The sequence below is a fragment of the Calypte anna genome, chromosome 1 (genome assembly GCF_003957555.1).
Source record: "Calypte anna isolate BGI_N300 chromosome 1, bCalAnn1_v1.p, whole genome shotgun sequence".
NCBI lineage: Eukaryota > Metazoa > Chordata > Aves > Apodiformes > Trochilidae > Calypte > Calypte anna.
The window spans coordinates 56636948-56656866 of NC_044244.1; the positions used below are offsets into that span (position 1 = coordinate 56636948).

The window sequence follows — 19919 nt, forward strand, 5'->3', positions numbered from 1 at the left end:
CAGCCAGCTTGTGTCTCATGCTTCCTTTGCACCAGGTATCTCTTTCCAATGTCTGGTCTGTGGAGTGATGTCCCCTGTTCTCTGACCTCTTGGATGCAGCCCAAGAGGCTCTACTAAAAGACAAATACCCCATCTGCTCTGCAATGCCATAGCACTCACTGGCCCCATGTCTGGCACCCAAAGAGCAGATCCTGAAAAACATCTGACCTCTGGTCATGTGCAGTGAGCCCCTATGGAAAACCCACCTGAGGCTGCACACACATGCAGTGGTGGGAGGGTCTGGAGGGGGAGATGATTCTCTGAACATGCAAAAATGAGAAGGGTGACTGATGTTGATCAGGAGGAGGAAGACTGTTAATTCAAAGCATGCCACTTGTCCACGTTGGGAGCAGATAGAAACAATATGCTGGAGAGCTGCTCTGTGCTGGGGTGGGACTCCCAGGGGCCGGCCAGTGTTTAGTGGAATGTCTGTGCCAGAGGTGGGTGGGTGTGCAGGGAGAACGCCCCCTTGGCAGGGTGTCCGGGGGAGGGAGCTGGGAAAGGCGGGGGGGGGCAAGGGCATGGCTTTGCCTCACTTGCTTTGCTTTAAATACCTTTGGACAGAGCTCTGGCTGCTGTAGTAAGGTCAGAAAGCTTCACTTGTAGCAGTTAAGGGGCCTCTCTGGGTGGGCATCACCATTTCTGCAACATGGATGCACAGCACAGCAGAATGAATGGTGACTCTTCCCAGGTAAGTGATGGGCTCTGAGTGCCTGCTTCCTGCAGGAGAGCCTGTGGCTGTCTCCCTTCTTTCCCCTCTTCATGCTTGCAAATCTTGTGCCCTGCTCTCTGAGAGGCAGTGTGACCCAAGAAACAACACCCCTGTCTCTATGCTTTGCAGTGCCTGATTGCCACCGTTCTCTCTTTTGGCAGCCAGCATGCCTGTCTGTTGTCAATTGTGATCACAAAAATGCAGTGAGAACAAAAATTAATATTGCAACAGTATCATTGCAAAGAGAGGAAAAGGCAGAAAAGACCATCAGCTAACTGAAGGTCTTAGACCTCTGTGATGAAAGAAATTTGAATTCTTCAGTTAAAGGGAAGGGTCTTCAGGTGGACCTGTTTGTTAAATTATGGGACCCTGACATCCCCTTTTTAATGTTTACTGACTTACATGGAACCCTTTGCCTTGGGAAGTATAGGAAAGCCCTGAATCCCATACCTTTTGATTACAGGCTTTGTAGTTCCTGCAGGGGTAAAAGACATAAACAGAGGCCAGTATGGTTAATTATTAGGACCAGATTATGCATGTGTGTGTTCTATGCAATGCTGCTAAGGGCAGAGGCAAGTGGCAGAAGATGTGCAAAAACAGGCTTTAGTTTCTAAAAGCATGTTTAAGAATAGAGCAGCCAAGAAAATCAAGTTTCCTATTGCTTTGTGTGCTGAGGAAGCGCTCCCACAAAAATTCTCTGTTCTCACCTTGCTGCTTTTCAAAGTTATATAGTATCTTGGTGACATCTATGGAAGCTGAGCATCTAAATGCCTTAAGAAATCTGACTTAGAAAAGAGTTCCATTTTCAGATGTAACTTAGGAATCTTATTTCCTTAGAAATTCACACCTCTTTTTTTCTTTTTCTTTTTTTTTTTTTTTTTTTTTTTCTCGCCTTTTAATCTTATTCCTTACTATTTTGTATATCTAATAAGCCTGCAATTTATGACACAGAGGTGAAATTTTTCTCTACCTGAAACTGCAAGCAAAACTTAATCTGGTTTGAACAGTGTTGGAAGTAATTCTGAAAGGCTTTATCTAACCAACTCAGAAATTATTAGAAAGCTGATAGGTCTGTTCTATTCACCTCCAATACTGCCATATATGCCAGAAAGGCATATTAATCCAGGTGCAAAGTGGTTAACTAAACATGCAGCTTTGCACTTCACATAGGTAAAACCATCCTTGCATTTACACATCACCTATCTTTGAGATTGTGCTAGGTCCAGGAATGCATGTTCATGTTCATCAACTGGTTCTACTTTACTTTCTGGGTAAAAAAATAAAGGATTTGGAAGAAAGATCTTAATTTATTCCACACTACATTTATAAATCACGTACACATGTCATATAGGCAATATTTTGATGACAATAAGACAATTCAATCAATTCTTAATCTCAGTAGCTACAGAAGAGTAGAACTAACTCAAAGTTGCAATATCTCTTGATATGTTGAAAAACATGAAACTAGAATTATAACTGAGAATGGATAAACTGTGGTCAACAGCTGAAACTAGGCATAGGCACTACAAAAAACTCAGCAGAGTGCCTGTGTGTATGTTGATGTATATTACTTACTGTGTCTATGTTGATGTATATTATCTCCAAATCTCCAATGTATACTGATGTATATTGTCTCCATATATATGGATAAGAACTGGGAAAAAAGAAAACAATCATATTACTCTTCTCTTGCAATGAAAGCTCTCACATCTGTGGACAGAATGATGCTTTAGCTACTGTTTGTGCAATGATCTTCCAGGGAACAGAGTGCATATGCAGATGTTCAACAAGTTATGCAAGTATCTCGCTGTTATTGCATACTCCCTGCTGCAATCTGCCTTTTGTTTTAAGCACCAACATAAATCAGAGGGGAAAATGAATGAGGACAGGTTGCAAGTGGCTGGTCTCAACACAGCAGGGCTAGTGACCAAGGAGAATCTGTCTGGATTGGGAAGAGGTTTTTAAGGTTTTTTTGGGTAATCTCATGGTATAAAGAGATCAACTAACAGCAGAATCACCTTGCAGGACTTGAACCTTACATTATATCTCCCTCAGGTATCCAAACTACAAATTCTTTCTTTGTCACACAAAATCAAGCCAACTTGCCACAGAAATTGATTCTTAGGCTGTGCTTTGGCAAGAGTATTTTGAATACATAGCTGCATGGATTTTAACACAGTTCCAGTGCAGGTCATAAAAACCAAACTCTCGGATCACTGGCAGTCACTGGTATAAGCACAATTCTGTTTGTAAGATCATTTTTGGTTGTGGTGGAGGAAAACAGAAGGGCAAAGCAATGTACAAACAATATTTCAGAAGACAGTTTTGGTTACACTATCACAGCATTTTTGGACTACTGATGTTTGGTTTGCCCTTTCCCAGACTCCTGTTGTTGTTTCCCCATGTGGATGCTGAGGTGAAAATGGGTTTCATTAGCCAGCTGCTACTTTCCTACCCACTGCTTTTCCTCTTGGTCCCCACTGCATAAAAGCTGGGCTGGCTCCCTGGCTGGGTGAGGAGCCAAGGGACACAGAAATGTTGCTGGAAGTGTCACAACTGAACAGGTGACTATCTTCCCTCTAGTGCATAAAATACAATTCCAACCAGAGGTTCCCATTAGAGGTGGAAAACATTTGGATAACCTTTGGAATCTCTGGAAATAAAGCTAGGTAGAAAAAATCTGTTGCCAGTCCTTAGCAGTGAGTTCTCAGGTTAGCAGCAGCCTCAGAGACAGCCTGAAGAATCAGCAGTTATTTACTTTATGAAGGGAGGCTTCTCCTTCTAACATTGCCTCAGAAAATGTAGTCCCACCAAGAACTTCATGGTTTCAGCACAGCTGGATTTGGTTACTAATTTGCCACAAAGACTGTCTTTTCTAAGGGCAATATTTGGGAGACTCTGTATTATGATTTATATTTTAAATTAAACAACAGTTATAATGAAGACAGCCTCTAACTGAAAATACAGAACTTTGTAAAGAAAAATTGAATGGGTACCTTAAGTTGTTTTTTGCCCAGGACTTTTTACATCAGTACCCATCTGTGTTGCAGATGTCCAGTGTGATCTTTGAATTACCAACCAGAGGCAATTTGCCCAAGGTCAGTAGATGTTAACAAAAACCAACAAATAAATCATTGTGACTTCAAAATGTTTGTGGACTTCAGAAAAATGAAGTGGTTCTGGAAAACTCAGTAGGCATTTATATGCCATGTCAGGTACCCAGATAATCTGGGAAATCTGGCCTGATTCCAGTACTCAGTTTCCTGTTTCTGAGGTGGTGAAATATCTCTTTCCTGCTTAACAGGAGGTTTGTGAAAAGAAACACATGTACTTAGTAAGCTATCTTGATAATGAGAAACATGAAAATAATTAAACCAAATTTTTTTCTTGCTTGGGAATACGGGAAATTAACTTTTGGAATTTGCAGAGCAACAAATCCGTAAGCCTAGGGGAGCAAACATAAATGAAAACACATCTTGCAACAGCTGAACCTTTATTCACTGTGAGATTTAGGAGCAAACCTAAATTCTTGCTCTCACATTTCCCTCCACTCCCCCCCCCCCTTTTTTTTTGTTTTTTAAATCACCTTTCATATCCCCCTTGTGAATACCATATCTCCTGGGGCTAACTGGAAGGCAAAAGCAGGGGAACAGATCATGACCTGCATCTCTGCACAGAGTACATATACATCGCTCAGTTTAATCCTGAGTGTTAATGAAGAGAAAGCCTGAGGGAAGATCTGTGTGCTGCAGCTGAAACCAAAGTACAGTAATGCTTCCAATCACGCCTCAGCTTGATATAGTTGAAGCAAGGCAGAGGTGGTATTAGGTATTTTCATGTCCTTTTTGAATAGCTTGAGCTATAATAGTTTGGGAGAAGGGATTTTTTCTCTGCCATCATAAATCAGAGCAACCTCAGAGCTGCTCTACTTCTGGCAGCAGCAATTTCCACTTAAAGCAACTTTATACACTCTTTACACTGCTGATGTAGTGCTAAAGGGAAATGGACCAAAGCAAAACTTACTTCTAGGGTGAGACTATATAATTTTTTTTTTTATTTCTTTTCTTTCAGGAATCTATGTACATTGAAGAATCCTCAAATAAAAATGGTGTGATTTCTTTGATTTTCTCTCTGAAAGAAGAAGTTGGGGCATTGGCTAAAGTTCTGCGCACATTTGAGGTAAATTTTTTCTTTTAGGAGCTCTGACTGTGTCTCTACATTTTTGCAATGCAGCAACATTTTCTCAGGATATTTGTGTCATATTGCCATAATGGGCAAATCCAGAATGTGTTTCTTTCCTGCTGTTAAGAACACCTGGAGCAGAATTCAGCTTTTAAAGTTGAAATTTTACTTCAAACTTTTCAATTAAAACCCCTACTCTAAAGTCATATGAGTCATATTGCTTGAGTAAGGAGTAGAAGTGAATTTGGCCATAAACTGAGATTGCTGTATACATATACATATACATAGACATTTATGAATAGGTCTAGGTCTGGGTCTAGGTATATTTATACCTACAGAAAGATAAATATAATCTGAATGTGAGCCATGTGACTCATAGTGTACATGTTGCATGAAGTTCTTCTGGGGGCAGCTATCACCCTCTTAGGCCCTTTTTACCTCCAAAAATATGGTATAAAAAATCCCACCAACTCCCATTGTTGTTACTTCTATATAGAGGGTAGAGGGTACCTACAAAACATCAGAAAAATGATAGTATTTTGCCCTTTGTTCACTCCAGAGTAACTCAGCAGCTTGTACTCACTGATTTGGAAAGCTTTTGGGGAAACAGGGCACCGTTTACCTTTCGGGACATTGTGTTCCTATTTATTCTTGTAGAAATACCTCCCAGATGTCATGGATGCTGTTCAAAAAGCACGAAATCCTTGCAATTCAGGATGGCAGTGTTGCAACACACACAACTGTGTACTCTGTGATCCCAAGCAAATACAGTGCTATTGGTTTTGTGATTTCCATTTTTTTTGTGTGTGGGTTTTGTTTTTTTTTTTTTTTTTCTGGACTTCATCATGTAATAGTTATGCCTGAAATCAACTCTTTCTATAGAACACTGGAAAAAGTTCTGGCCTGCATACTTTCCATTCATAAACTGAATAGAAAACAAAAGGTTTGTGTTGTATTATTAGAAATGAAGCATAATGATGAGTTAAAGGATGTATTTGATTCATTAAGGATTCATTAAGGATTCATTTGATTCATTTCCCCTGTACTCAGCACTGGTTAGGCCACACCTCGAGTACTGTGTCCAGTTCTGGGCCCCTCAGTTTAAGAAGGATGTAGAGGTCCTGGAACAGGTCCAAAGGAGGGCAACCAGGCTGGTGAAGGGACTCGAGCCCAGGCCCTATGAGGAGAGGCTGAGGGAGCTGGGGCTGTTCAGCCTGAAGAAGAGGAGGCTCAGGGGAGACCTCATCACTCTCTACAACTACCTGAAAGGAGGTTGTAGTGAGGTGGGAACTGGACTCTTTTCACAGACGACCTTCAACAAGACAAGAGGACACAGTCTTAAGTTGTGCCAGGGGAGGTTTAGGTTAGATATTAGAAAGAATTTCTTCACGGAGCGGGTGATCAGGCTATGGAATGGGGTGCCCAGGGAAGTAGTGAATTCTGCATCCCTGGAGATATTTAAAAAGAGACTGGATGTGGCACTCAGTGCCATGGTCTAGCAACTGCTCCGGTGGGTCAAGGGTTGGACTAGATGATCTCTGAGGTCCCTTCTAACCCGGCTAATTCTATGATTCTAAGAGGAATGGAAAATCATACCAGTGACAGCAGAGCTACTCTAAATGGTTAAATGAATTACTGCCTACTTACAAAACTGCTGTCAGGTCTAAAGGAAAATCTGCAGGAGACCTAGCATAGGAATGAGAGAAGTAGTCACTTCTTGGATGTGACTCTTCTTGCCCCAAAGCAGGTATCTGAGCTGTGTCATGGTTTTCCCCAGTGACCCTGGTGACAGCTGAGAGGATGGGGCTCAGCTGAAGATGTCTGCACTGCTGGCTGGGTGGTTTCCCATACCAGTGAACCCAGTTCTTTCAGTGCAAACTGGCACTCTGCTCTCTCACAGCACCAAGACTTGACAAGAGACCTGAACTAGTAGCACTTATACTGGTTTTGCATATTGTTGGCAACATAGCAGGGAGAGAGGTGGGTGGCTGGAGGAAGGGAATTTAATGATACAGGTCTGACATGCAGCTCCAGAGCTATCCTTAGGGAATTTGTGAGCACTGGGGTGTGTAAACCAGAGCACCCCTTGGGCTGTTCTAACTCAGAGCAAGTGACCTCACCTTGTGTAAGACTCATGCATATGCATGACTGAGATAATTGATAATCCCCACCCTTTCTCACCTGGGCCATAAGAATGGTGCCTCAGAGACACAGACTTTATTCTCAGTGACATCCACAGAAGAGATGGGGAAGGTGGTGATGTGCAGGTAAAGGATGGGGATGGGGAGGAAGATCTTCAGAGAATTTTTTCTTCTTGCATCTCTTTCCTGCTTAATAAAATCAACTGTGAGATGCAGGCTAGCTACAAGAGTTAGTTCAGACTCTCCCCTGTGCAGGGAGACTTCTTGCCTTGTCCCCAGGGTTTCTGTGTCTGACTTAGTGCTGACCCAGGGAAATGCAATGGGTTTGTCCCAGAGGGGTGGCACAGGGAGATGTGGGGATGGCTGCTCTGGGTGTCATTGCCTCACAAAGCTGCATGAAGTAGAAAAAAGGAAAACATCAAAGCCACAAAATATGATGAGAGTCTTCCCTGAAGTGGATGTGGCACTGAAGCTGTCGACCCCCACAGAGGGCCAAGACCCTGCATGGGCAATAGTGCTGATGGCCATGTGTGGTGCTTTTGGAGCTCTTGTGGCTGGGGACTGCCCAGGCTGCTGAGGCCTCTTTGGGCCCTCAAGTGTGGGAATGAATGCAGAGAGCACATCTCAGCCCCCTCCTCCTCCTGGTTTGCACTTGGAAGTGGTTAAGGGACAGTGCCTCCAGTGCTGGCTTTGAGGATTTTGCCTCTTCTCTAGCCAACCTACAAAATTATTCTGGGACAAAAAGAGGGGAGGAGGAGGTTAAGAGAGCTGTAAATATGAAAGTCTTGAAAATAAGTCCTCTCTCAAGACGGGGAATAAAATGTGGAGGCAAGACCTAGACTAAGGCACAAGGAATTAAGGGCGAATAAAGGAGAGATCTTTGGGGTACCATAAGCAGCCAAGTTATATTTCAGTAAAGGGACAGAAGAGGTTCATCCTCTGCTTGGTTTAAGAGCTGGAGAAAAAACTTCTGGGGAAGCTGTTCAGTCACTGTTGTGTCTCTGCCCAGATGCAGGAATAGCTCTTCACTCCTATGTTCACATCCTGCCCACATCTCTCTGTGCTGTGGTGAAACTTGGCCAGGCATTATCCCCTATGGCAGCTTGATCTTCATGGGGAGAAAGACCCCAAAGGGAGCTGCACTACACTGTGTCTGGGTAACAGGAGGTGCAGGACTGCTGCTTCATCCAGCACCCCAGCTGCTCCCCTGTCCGGGTATAATCTGTACTCATCCAGGAGACAGATCTTCTAGGGAAGGAATTAGTGTCCAAACACAGCATAGAATAGCTGGGTAACCTCTTGTTGTGGGCCAGGGTGGGCTGAAGGTAGGGGAGTTTCACAAGGTTCAGTGGCTACAGAGTGCTCATGGCATTTCAGTGTCTTTTGGGGAAATATTAATGTTTGGCCTACTCAGACATCCCTCAGGGTTGGTCATGAAGTTGGCAGAGTGCTGTATGATTTCTGTTCAGGTCCCCCTTGCACAAAAGTATGTGGTTACAGTCATAACTGCTGTTTTGCCTATGTAGCTTTAAGGCTTTTTTTCTTAGGAATCTCTTCTGCATACTCAGCTCCATATGTTTGCTGACTTTATGTCCAATGTGTACTTGATTGTATCCACTTTTTTTTTCTTGTGTTTACCCTTGATCTCTCTAATGCATTTCAGTTTTGGGCTAATGCACAAGTTCCAAAAAGAACAAGGAGTCTGCATGGAAGAAGAATGGAACTCTCAGAAGGGCAGGCACATATTTAAGCAAAGACCAAATGGCTCTTTAGAGATGGAAACATTTATGTCTCTAAAAGCAAACCTATGTGATGTGTATGGTAGGGTTCAATATTCACTTTGGAAGTAAGGAGAGTCTCTTTCCAGTCTTACATACCAAAATAAGCAGCACTCCAAAAGACCCCCCAGCCCCACAGACACCATACCTTAGTAGGCTCCTATGCTGTTCTGATGCTTGGCCTCCCCCACCCTGCCCTGTTTTGCATATCCTCGCCTGGGTGCATGAATCTGCTTGTCCTGGACTGCTCTGTCCCCAGGGTACCCTATGCCACCAGTGGCTACCAGCAAAGCCCCTGCAGTCCTTTCTCCACCTTCCCTATGGAGAGGCAGTGTCTGTAGGGCCAGAATCACACTCTGACCTGTGCCCCAGGGCAGTAACAGTTTTATTGTGCTCAGAAATAAGCAGATTGTTAAAACTGATTCCACTTTGCTGCCACACTAGCTGCCATGTGTGTATACTGGGATGTGGTAAAAATTCACGTTCTGCTTATCAAACCAAATTATTTTGCACTTGAAAAGACCTACTTGTCCTTAACCTTTAACTGTCCTAGCATGCATACAGCCTCGTATGGGTTCTACTTGGGCAGCACCTGTGTCCTTACTGCAGGCTTGAGGGTGGCCATAGAGACAACATAAACCCACCAGCAGACTCTTTGCACAAGCTTCATTTTAATAAAACCTGCTGTACTTCAAGGCACTGCTTGTGGCAGCCATGTGCTGCTTGTCTCATGTCTTTACAGAAGATGATAGCTAGGAAGCCAAAACTGGTCAATACCTTAGTGGGAAACAGAACATCACTTGTAAGTAAAGTATCAGGCTTAAAATCAGGAAGACAGAATAGTAATTGTGGAATTTTTTTTCTTTTTTTAATTCCCTGGAACATCAAAAAGTTACAGAGAATAAGTCCAGGTCAGAAAAATCAGAAATCTTCCAGGCTTTTTCTCAAAACTGAAAAAGCAAGGTGGAGCATTTTGGTTTAACCCAAGTGTTACACTTGATAGGAACATGTCTTGTTTTCTGTAGTGATAAAAGCCTATTGAAATAGAGATCACTTTTTAAAACAACAAAAAAGTCCATTCCAAAAGAAAAAGAAATGGGGAAAAAAACTTATTCTCCATCAAAGGTTGGCATTTCCTAAATTAAATTCATCATACAAAATGTCACAAATAAACATTTTAATATGTAAAACGAATATATGTCAATTTTAATTGATATTTTTCTGCACAGACCTGTGAGTACATTAATTTCCTCCAGAGGTCTTTTCCTGATGGATTTATAAGTATTAGAAGATATGTCAGCTGTACTACGTGGCAAGTGTTGAGCTGGAATATATTACAAGTTTAGTCCACCAGTTCTCACAGATAAATCTTACATCTTTTCTTCACTGACAGAGCCTTCCAAAATACAGCAGAGGACTTCACTACAAAGTCCAGCTGTCCGTGGTGTTACTCACAGTGGGTACAGCTCTAGCTCAAAAGCAGCCCTACCAATTTGCACTGAGTAGTACTCCTTCTCCCAGACTCAGTTACTGCTTTGTGGGAGGAAGTTGCTGCTCCATGAGAGGACTGGATGGGAGCAATGGGCTGCATTAAATGAGTCCCTGCACTTTCACAACCAGGAAAAAGATAACTCAGCTCTTTTTCTGTTTAGAATCTTACTTTATTCAACAGAAAGTCCAAAGTGACTGTTACCAGTTTGTCCCTCAGGAAGGCATTGGCTCTGCAGTGTTTTGGGCTGTTTCCAAATCAGAGCAGTCACTTTGGCCAGGGGGTGTGTTGGAGGTGTCTGCAGTGATAGGTGAACAGGCCAGGCATGCCTCTATCAAGAGACTTGTTTTTAATCATAGTAAGCATATATACAGCTACAAGAATTTCATTACATCTGAACTCATTGTTTCAAATCCGTGGCTTCAGACTGAGCTCTCTTCTTTCTAGGACCAGGGGAGCACAACTCCTTGATACCCTATATGAACAGGAATTTAAAGAGAGGAGTGCCCTCTTGCTAGGTATTCGTACAGTGCAACATACTTTTTTACCTGCGTTTTGGAGGTGTTTGCTGGTACCGGCCAGTCCCTTAGTCTCTGTGATCTTGTCATGTGGGAAAGACCCCAGCAAATGTGAAGGAGAAGATGGGGAATCACTGCATTCAGCTGAGAAGCAGGCTGTTGGACAGCTGAAGACATCACTGTCACATTCTAACTCCCCTTTTCCCCTCTGAAAGTTAGGCTCTGAGTTTCTACTTGTGCTTCTGAAAGTGTCTTCCTTCAGGAAGCCTTGAATTAACCCATGTCAAGGGTTAAAAGAATGTTACCTTTTTTTCTTTTTTTTTTTTCTTTGAGACATGAAAGTGCAAATTAGTTCTTAGTTTCAGATATCTCACCAGTTCTCACTAAATCACTGAATGTTTGTTACTGGCACCATAGCTGTGTCGATGGTTCTTCATCTGGTAACAATGTGAGGTCTCCTGATGAAGCTAAAATTATTTAACTACAATAGTCATGAAAACAAGCTCCAGGTAGATTTCACATCTGTATGTGTCTTTAGCAACTGTATGCAGGAGCATTTAATAATCTGTGAACAGCAGAAATCCACGAGAAGCAGTAGCCCATAATAGTCCCAGGGAGTATCCATCCCCACTGAAAGATTCTGCATGTAGCTATGAAAACACAACTTTTTTTTTTTTTTCCCCAATAATCATACCATTAAACTATCTGAGTGTGGGACTAAACCCTCATGGTAGTGACCTTTAGAAGGCTGCTAACATAGTGTATCAAACAACACTGGTTTGATCCTGCTAGTGTGAGGAATCTGCAGTGTGGAAGATGCTTAACTGGGATGGTGTGACTGGAATTAACTGCAGACGGGGCTGGAGCTGCTTCACAGCCTCTGAGAGGGAACAAAGTGTGAGTTAAAGCAGGAAGGGAGATGGGCAATTTTCCCCTCTGTCCATCACTGTCCCTGTTATAAATTGATACCTGTATCCTTAATCCCCTCATTCAAAAATCATGACTTACACAGGATGGATTTAGTTCCAACTTGATTTTGAGCTCTGAGAACATGCCTCGAGACTTCCTTCTCTAATGAGGAGTGACAGAAATTAACTTTGACATTCAAATAATGAGAGCTAGGACTTTTCTCCCCCAGAAGTAGAGATTTTAGGAAAAAAAAACCAAGAAATTTGAAGTCACTTCTGCTAACTTCAAGGCTCCATCAACAGAAACTAGCTCAGAAATAATGAAATCCCATAAAATAAATAGAGCATTCTTATTAGCTGTCTTTTGAGGGCATACATTGTCAAGATTTAAAGCTCTACTAAAAACACAGAGATTGGAAACTGCTCAAAATTAACCACTAAACCAAAAAATGCCCCAATTCTCCTTTCTCAGGTAATGTTTGTCTACAGGAACTGGAGTTTTAAATAAAGCATTGATTACTGTGAGAAACCTGATGCAATTGCAAAGGTTGTCAATCCTGATGATACAAAACAATTCTGAGAAATATGGAACTATGAAGATAAAACACTAGATGGAGTAGTTGGACTAGAAAAAACTGAGATTTCTAAAGCAGCTCCAGTAAAAAGGCCACTGTAAATATTTTGAAATCAGGGACTTCATAGAAAAGCACTGCATGTGAGAGAAGCACCACTTCAGGGAGCTGCAAGTATGCTACTGAATTCTTGCTTTGAAAACAGTCACCAGAAGGGTTCTCCCTTCAGCTTCTCTGCTGTGAGGTCCTGAAGCCTGGGAACAAAGAGGTAATGGGTTGCTCTGAACATTGGTGAGCTGCAGGCACTGCTCAAATGAACAGCAAACCAGCCTCACACTCTGTTGAGAAGTTGTTCTGCTTATCTTAGTTAGGTGTAAGAAAAGGGCTGATGCTGTCCTTGAGCTTATTCTTTATTTTTTTTTTATTTTCCTTTTGCCCCCTCTCTTAGGTTGTTGTGATACTTCGGTAGGCACTGATGCTCCAGCTGCCTTAAGTCTGTCTTGTGCCCTGCATCTTGTCTCTTCATTCCCAACCAACCTACATCATTCCCTCTATTTTTTGTGCTTCTGCAGCTACTCCCTGAGCCAGGCTGGAGAGCTGGTACAGCAGAAAAAACTCACCTGCTCAAAAACAAGCAAACAAAAAAGATGTAGTTGAGGTAACTGTGTGATCTCCCAAAAGAGCTTTCCTATCAGGTGATAAGGGCCACTGAAGAGATGTCCATATTATCACAGCTTCTGAAAGCCCAGTCAGGGCCTGGGCCTTATTCCTCTATGGCTCTGCCATAGACAGACAGAACAGACAGAACGCGGTCACCCGATGCATCAGTGAAAGGGGAAAGTCCCACAACACCCCCAGAGTCCCTGAGCCCACCCCCTTTGACAAGGGGAGATTTTTACACCCACTCTCCAGCTTTCAGTGGCTCTGCAGAGCAACAAAACAGCTCCAGGCTCCAGGTGACAGCCCCACGCCGTGGCCACAGAAAAGGGGCCAGCAACTCCTCCCCACAACTGCTCTCTGTCAAAAACCCTTCCCAGTCCTGAGGCATCTGAATATACAGCTTGGGGCTGCCTCACCAAGCAGAGGGTACAATGTGCCCTCTGTTTGTGCAACGGGGCTTTGGAGGCCTAAAACAAATTGTCCTCAGGGCCCAGGACAGCGGTGGCCATTCTCTCCCCCCGACGGCCCCACAAGGGCAGCGGCTCTCGAGAGCAACAGTTGGCGAATGAGCTTTTGACCTTTTCAACTTATTGTATTGGTATCTAGCCAAACAATTTAAGTTCATCTGTAGCGTGTGACACTCAGGAAACAGAGGAATGACATGCACGCTGTTTCCTACCAAGTCATAAACTGCCTTTTGTGGTGGAGTGAATGAGGACTTTTTCACTGATGGGCAGATAACCCCCTGCACTGTGCGAGCACTGAGAAGAGCAAAGAAAAACTTTGAGGGCTCAAGAAGCTCAGATTAGAGGAAGGCACAGAAAAAAAGCTTCCCCCTTTTTTCCTTGTAGGTCAGAAGTAGATCCTCAGAGTCTTTCTCCATGGATGAAATCCTGGTCCCACTGCAGCAGGGGGTTTGACACTGACACTAGTGGGGCCATCATTTCACCCCAAATGATTTGGGGTCTTCTGAAGCTTGAAAGCTGCAAACAAGCTGCTTCTTCAGGGCTGCTGAGCAATATGTGTCAGCTTTTCTGATTCTTCTGTGAATCATCTTCAGATCTAACTTTCCTCCAGGGTTTTTTTTGGCTATTCCTGCTAGGGATAGAAGCCCAGACCTGGTCCTGTTGTGCCATGGCCACAGCTCCAGTGTGAGCTTGAGAAAGGTCAGGTCATAAATCATTGTGAACTGAAATCTGTTTAAAAGGCTTCTCTCAAAGCAAAAGAAAGTAGTAATATTTTCATTTTCAAATAACAGTACTCAGGAAAACATTTGAGTCCAGGTAAACTGAGGCAGATTTTCCTGGACATGTGTTTAAGTGACTGGAAAAAAATTTAGCTACTTGTTGCTTTAGACATTGACATGGTGTCATGTCTGAGGTCAGGTACTTGCTGGCCATGGTCATCAAGAGTATATTTCCAGTGATCCCTTTCTTCAGAGCTAGGAGGCACTAGTGTTGGTCAGTGAAGATTTTTGGTGATATTGCATTAGAATTTCTGTGCCAAAGGATAGACTTTGCTGTGAGAGTGATCAGACTCCATAGCAGTTGACCAGAGAGCTCATGGAGCCTTCATCCGTGGAGAAATTAAAAACTCAACTGGACACAGTCCTGAGCATTCTGCTCTAGGGGACCCTGCCTCAGCAGATTGTTGGACTAGATAATCTCCCAAATCACTCTCCAACTTCAGGAACAAAGTGATTCTGTGATTTAAAATACTCATGATTGTATTTGTATAAATCAGGACTGTCTGTAATGTGCAGATCCATGTTTCCCATTGGATCTCTGCCCAGCACCTGCTCATAGCCCTGGAAACTGTGCAGGTGGCTTTGCAGGTGACTGCTTGGAAGAAGCTTATCTCACAGGGTGCCCAGATGCTTGCTTTTCCAACCTTCTTTCAAGATGTTCATAAGTACAGCATTCACTTTTTCATGAGAGGATTCTCCACAGGTGAAACACCTGCTCCTCATCTTGATCCTGGGGAAATGTTCTTGTCCACACAGACCATCTCCCATCATGTATTTCCAATACAGGACTCACAGTTTAGAATGCTCAGCCAGTTTACAAGTTGTATCCTGATTCCACGTTTTTCAAATGTTTATGTAGTCCATGGTCTTTCTGTTGGTGTTCTGCACAAGGGTGAGTCCTGCATCCTTCTCATTTTTCCTTTTTATGCCTCTCCCTGTTGTGAAAGTCTTCAGTCCAATGGCCATCAGATGCAATTCTCTGGTTCTAAGTTATTTGGATTGTATTCTATGGTTTGCTGGCTGATGTGAATTTTAGCTACTCTCTATGTCATATTTTTCCCCAAACCCTGTAGAATCAACATCTCTGTTTCTTATAGGAAAAAGGTATAAACCTGACCCATATTGAGTCCCGACCCTCCCTTCTCAACAAAGATGAGTATGAATTCTTCATTAACTTGGAAGGCAATAATGTCCTGGTGCTGGACAATATCATCAAGTCCTTGAGAACTGATATTGGAGCAACAGTTCATGAGCTTTCACGGAAGAAGAAGAAGGACACTGGTAAGACAAAACTGACAAGGATGTGACAGTTTACATCACATACTTAAATGACTTCTTTTTCCTGTAGCAAAGGAGTATGTATTGGATTTGTATGGCTGCATTTCCCTTTCTCTGCCCATTTTGCCTCTGTTGCAAGCTTTTTCATTTGCAGATTTTATCTCAGTGTAAATTGCCATCCTCCATCCTTTGCCATGCTTCTGAGCAGTTCTCCTGGGAAATGGTGCAATGGTGTTATGTTGTCATCTGCCTGGCTGGTTGGAAGCACTCACAGTCTTAAAGACAGCCTCATCATAGTTGCTCTTTACAATACATGCAGCATCTAATAATTAACTAATAAGCCAGCCATTGCAATTTGTTTATTTGATAGATCCTTTGCACAAAATCCAGCTGCTTTCCAGATTAAACTTTCAGGCAGGAACTGATGGTAAAGGGTAGCATAACAAAACAAAAACAGGCAGAGAAATGCTGTCACGATGCTTTCCCCATTGCCAGGGGACCTCTGGGACTTCACAGAACAAACACTCTAGCACAGACCTTGTGGTGCAGCAGCTGACAAGAGCTCAGTCCTGTGCAAGGCCTGGAATGGTGTAATGCCATCTTCATGAGATAGAAGGAGGTATTGCCCTCCTGCACTCTCCAGGGCTGGCGTGTCCCTTTGAAAACCAGAATTTACTTTCTGATTTTGGTCTTGTGAACCCTGGCTGCTGGTTGCTGCAGCCTCGTTCTTGTGGGACCCTTGCACCTCTGGGCTGAGATGAGTCGAGGGGAGGAAAATTCCCATGGAATGACTGTCTCCTCCCACTCCCTGTTCTCCATCACACAGGTACATGTACGTCCAACATCATCCATCTGCCTCTCCACTTTTTGGGCTTGAGGATGCCCCATACTACTGCTATTGATACTAGAGAGGCTCTGCCACCCACTTCGGTGGGAGCAGGAGTAGCCCTGCATTCCTGTCACATATCCCAGGGAGATCATTTGTAAGTTAATCTTTGGAGGGAAATGAGGAAAAATCATGTGAGTTGTCCATCCTCTAATTCTCAAGAGATTTGCTGGAGCTGAGGCTGCTCGGTACAGTGGTGGCTGCCCTGCATCCAGTCTGAGTCATACTTAAATGCCTCTTCAGATAACAGATGTGATTTTAATAGGATTTCAGACTTTAAATACTTTAGGTCTGGATCCTCTTCCTTCCTAAGAACAACATGAAAGGACATTAATACCTTCTTGAGATCACTGCTGGTAATCCTTTTACTGTTTCTTTTGTGTCCTACCCATGACATTACATTTGAAGTTGAAAAAGAAGAAAGCAGATATTCTTTGGAGTCAGCTCTCTCCATTGATGAACTGAAGGGACAAAAGGTTGATTAGGTGATTTATGATTATGTCAAATCAAAGAGGTTCTCTTCAGGGGCTTTTTTATTTCCAGAAGAGAGCTATAGGGCCCAACAGTACATGCTATTACTTCAGTTTTTCTAATTATTATGAAGAAGTTAATAACAACATTTATTAAATAATAAAGTAGTGTAGGACAGAGTTGGAAAGACATTCAGCTCTAAATATCAGCCAAGAAAGGCTTGTGTGTGAGATTCTGACCTCACAGAAGTCAAAACTCTTGTGGTCAGCTGTAGGATTAGGATTTCACTGCATGTTACTGTGTTGATCAAAGGTTTTTTGGGATAGATTATCCTGTCAGTGCTGCAAAAAGGGACTTGATCTCCTTCTGTCTGAGAGGATAACTTGTGTTTATTTGTTAGTTTCAGTAGTTCAGAAATAGTATAAAGTGGGAACAATTTGTTGCCAATGAAAAAGAGGAAGATTGATATTTCTTTTTGCCCTTTCCCCTTTTTTATTTTTTTTCAATTCCAACTTCTCTCATGAGTAGTAAGGGTCCAGTCAAACTGAATTCCCTGAAGAACCCTATTTTTAAAGGTCAAAGAAGCCCTGCTTAGGGGATGGACTGTGGGTGGCAGATTCTGGGCTGAGGCAGTTACAAGGGCTGAGTGAGACTGGAGCAGTCTGAGCTCTAGGAAGTGTAGCAAGATGCTGTCCTTTATCAGTAATGGCATTAACAAATAACAGGACTTGTGCCTTTTAGGTTGGCTTGCCTTTCAAATGTATCTTCCTGTCAAAAATGGCCATAATTCACATAATTTTTTTTTCCTAAAACACAGACCAAGAGCAATATGACTCCATGGAGCATTGTCTCAGAAAAAATGGTTTATGGGGTTGCTGTAAAACTCTTCTCAGTCAGCAGGTAAAGGCTGAGAAGGTTTTCTTCTGGAGCTGGTCCAGGCTTCCATGGTACTGATTCTTTCACTCTTTCCTAAAGATGCTCTCAGCCCTTCCTTGATAGGGATTAATTTTGGTCATGATTTAAGAAAAAAACCACTATTTTGCTAAGTTTCCTGTAGGAAGCACACAGTGCCATTCTTGGGGCACTGCTTTGCTGGAAATCAGGGGAATTTTCTGTATTCTGTCCATTCTGTAAAATTATACATGTTTGTATATGCTTTATTGGGGAAGGTCTGATCACTTTAACTCATTTTAGGGTCTTTTCTCAAGTAAATACAAAATGCAATTATAGTTTCCCCCTGACTCACCCAAATAGTTACAGATACCAGATTTGGATTAACAATGTAATTTTAGCTGAGGGCAGGTCAGCAAAATGTTCTAAATCCAAAAGTAGTTTTAGAGCTTTGGATGAGATAGGCTTGCAGTCCCTGGGCCAAAATCCCTTTGTAGAGAGGGAAGGGTTTGTTGTGAAAACACAGTACATCTCTTCATAGCTCTTTTTGGAAATAATTTGGGTATCTGCAGTTCACTTGGAGCCCATGAATAAAAATAATTAAATAATATTCTGTTGCTGCATTAAGGCTATGCAGACAATTTATTGCATTTCTGAGACAGCTTGGGAGCTGAGATTCTGTAGGGGCCTTGTTTGCTAAACCCTGAGGCTGGCCAAAGCATTTGGGACTGTTTAAAAAAGGGCTAAACCTGGGCCTCGAACTGCTATAAATTGCATAGACCTGTCTTTGACCCTCCTCACAATGGTCCAAATGGAGGAGTTCTGCACAAGTCCTGGCTGCCCCTGCTTGGCTGTCTCTCATATAAATGTCTGATTAGCATTCTGCTAAGCGTTTGACCCCATGGTAATTTGGTCACCACTTGGGTGTCCAGCACGATCCCGTAAATGCTGCTGTTTCACTTAGAGACAAATCAATATTTATTACTGATCAGCCCACGTTTGCTCCTCAGACCTTCACAGAGGCCCAGTGTTGCAACAGCTTGCCCTGGCAATTCATTAGTGGCCACGAAGACAGACAGCAAGTCTGGCGAACCGGCTGGAGGAGGATGTTGCAAACAAACTATGGGATAGATTCAGCCAAGGGGTAATTTGATTTGAGCTTTTCAGTAGTTGCTGTGAGGGCTGGGGATAGCCTCCTGGCACACCACAGCTAAGCAGGAGACCCAGTAGCACCAAGTAGTAGACTTGGGACAGTGCTCATCCTGGGGCTGTGCTCAAGGCCTTCAATTTTTGTTTCCATGAGATCTGAGAAGGCTGAGGACTTTTCCAGGGCCTGACTTAACATCAGCTCTACTGATACAAATAGCATTAAGCATCCTCAGGATTTCCCTTTCACAGCCTGCAGCTTTCATTCAGCTCAGTGAGCTCAGAGCCTCTCTTAGCTTCTGCTGGTGTCTGAGGGGACCTGGGAGGGAGGCAGAGATCTGCTGAAAATAGGTTAGGTACCTATAGGAGCTGCATGCCTAGAAGATAAGGTGCTGCTTCTGTGTAGGGGAAAACAAGCCATCCCATCTCCTTGTCCAGGACTGACACTGCATCATCCCAGGATGTCCCAGAGTTTATCATGAACTCTGAACCAAGCACATTGGGTATTTTGAGAATAAAATGTATTTAATGACAGTAAGTTAAACATTATATATGTTTTATCCCTTCTTGAAGTTGTAATGATTCAAACCCTGCCCACCTAGAGCTTTCTGATTCAGGGCAGCCAAATGCTACAGATTTGACCCTTCAGGTCATGGTGTGCCCCTAAGAACAGTGGTTATTCACTAACAAATCCTTTGCTGTGGGGGCTGCCAGACAGCTTTTTTCCCAGTGCCTAATCACAAAATATTTATCAGTGTGCATCACCCCAACCCAATAGCGGGGAGTCTGAAGCACACAATTGGGAAGAGCCAGGAGACAAACCCACTGTCTTTAAAGCTGCCCTTGTAGAAAACAGGGGCAGAATAGCTGGGTGTGCTCACCCTTCTCATACGGTGAGTTGTGAATCTTCTCTAGGACTCAAAACACACCTTTTTCTGCTCCTAACTGATTTAACTCAGGGTGGCTGCAGGTGCAGTAAGGGGAGAGATTATTTCTGGACAA

General features: G+C 43.0%; 1 protein-coding gene across 4 annotated transcripts in view; it reads left to right on the forward strand.

Annotated features, from left to right (window-relative positions):
- The first annotated feature begins 611 nt into the window (after positions 1–611).
- Positions 612–19919, forward strand: part of PAH (phenylalanine hydroxylase) — a 38409-nt gene continuing 19101 nt past the window's right edge. The window contains exons 1-4 of one of the 4 annotated variants that reach the window (XM_030453538.1): positions 612–730; positions 3802–3849; positions 4823–4930; positions 15343–15526. In XM_030453538.1, the coding sequence (XP_030309398.1) occupies positions 689–730; positions 3802–3849; positions 4823–4930; positions 15343–15526 (382 nt within the window). In that variant the 5' untranslated portion in view covers positions 612–688. Of the gene's footprint in view, positions 731–3546; positions 3597–3801; positions 3850–4822; positions 4931–15342; positions 15527–19919 lie in introns of those variants that run through there. The other 3 variants (XM_030453549.1, XM_008505341.2, XM_030453565.1) reach the window with 3 other exon arrangements.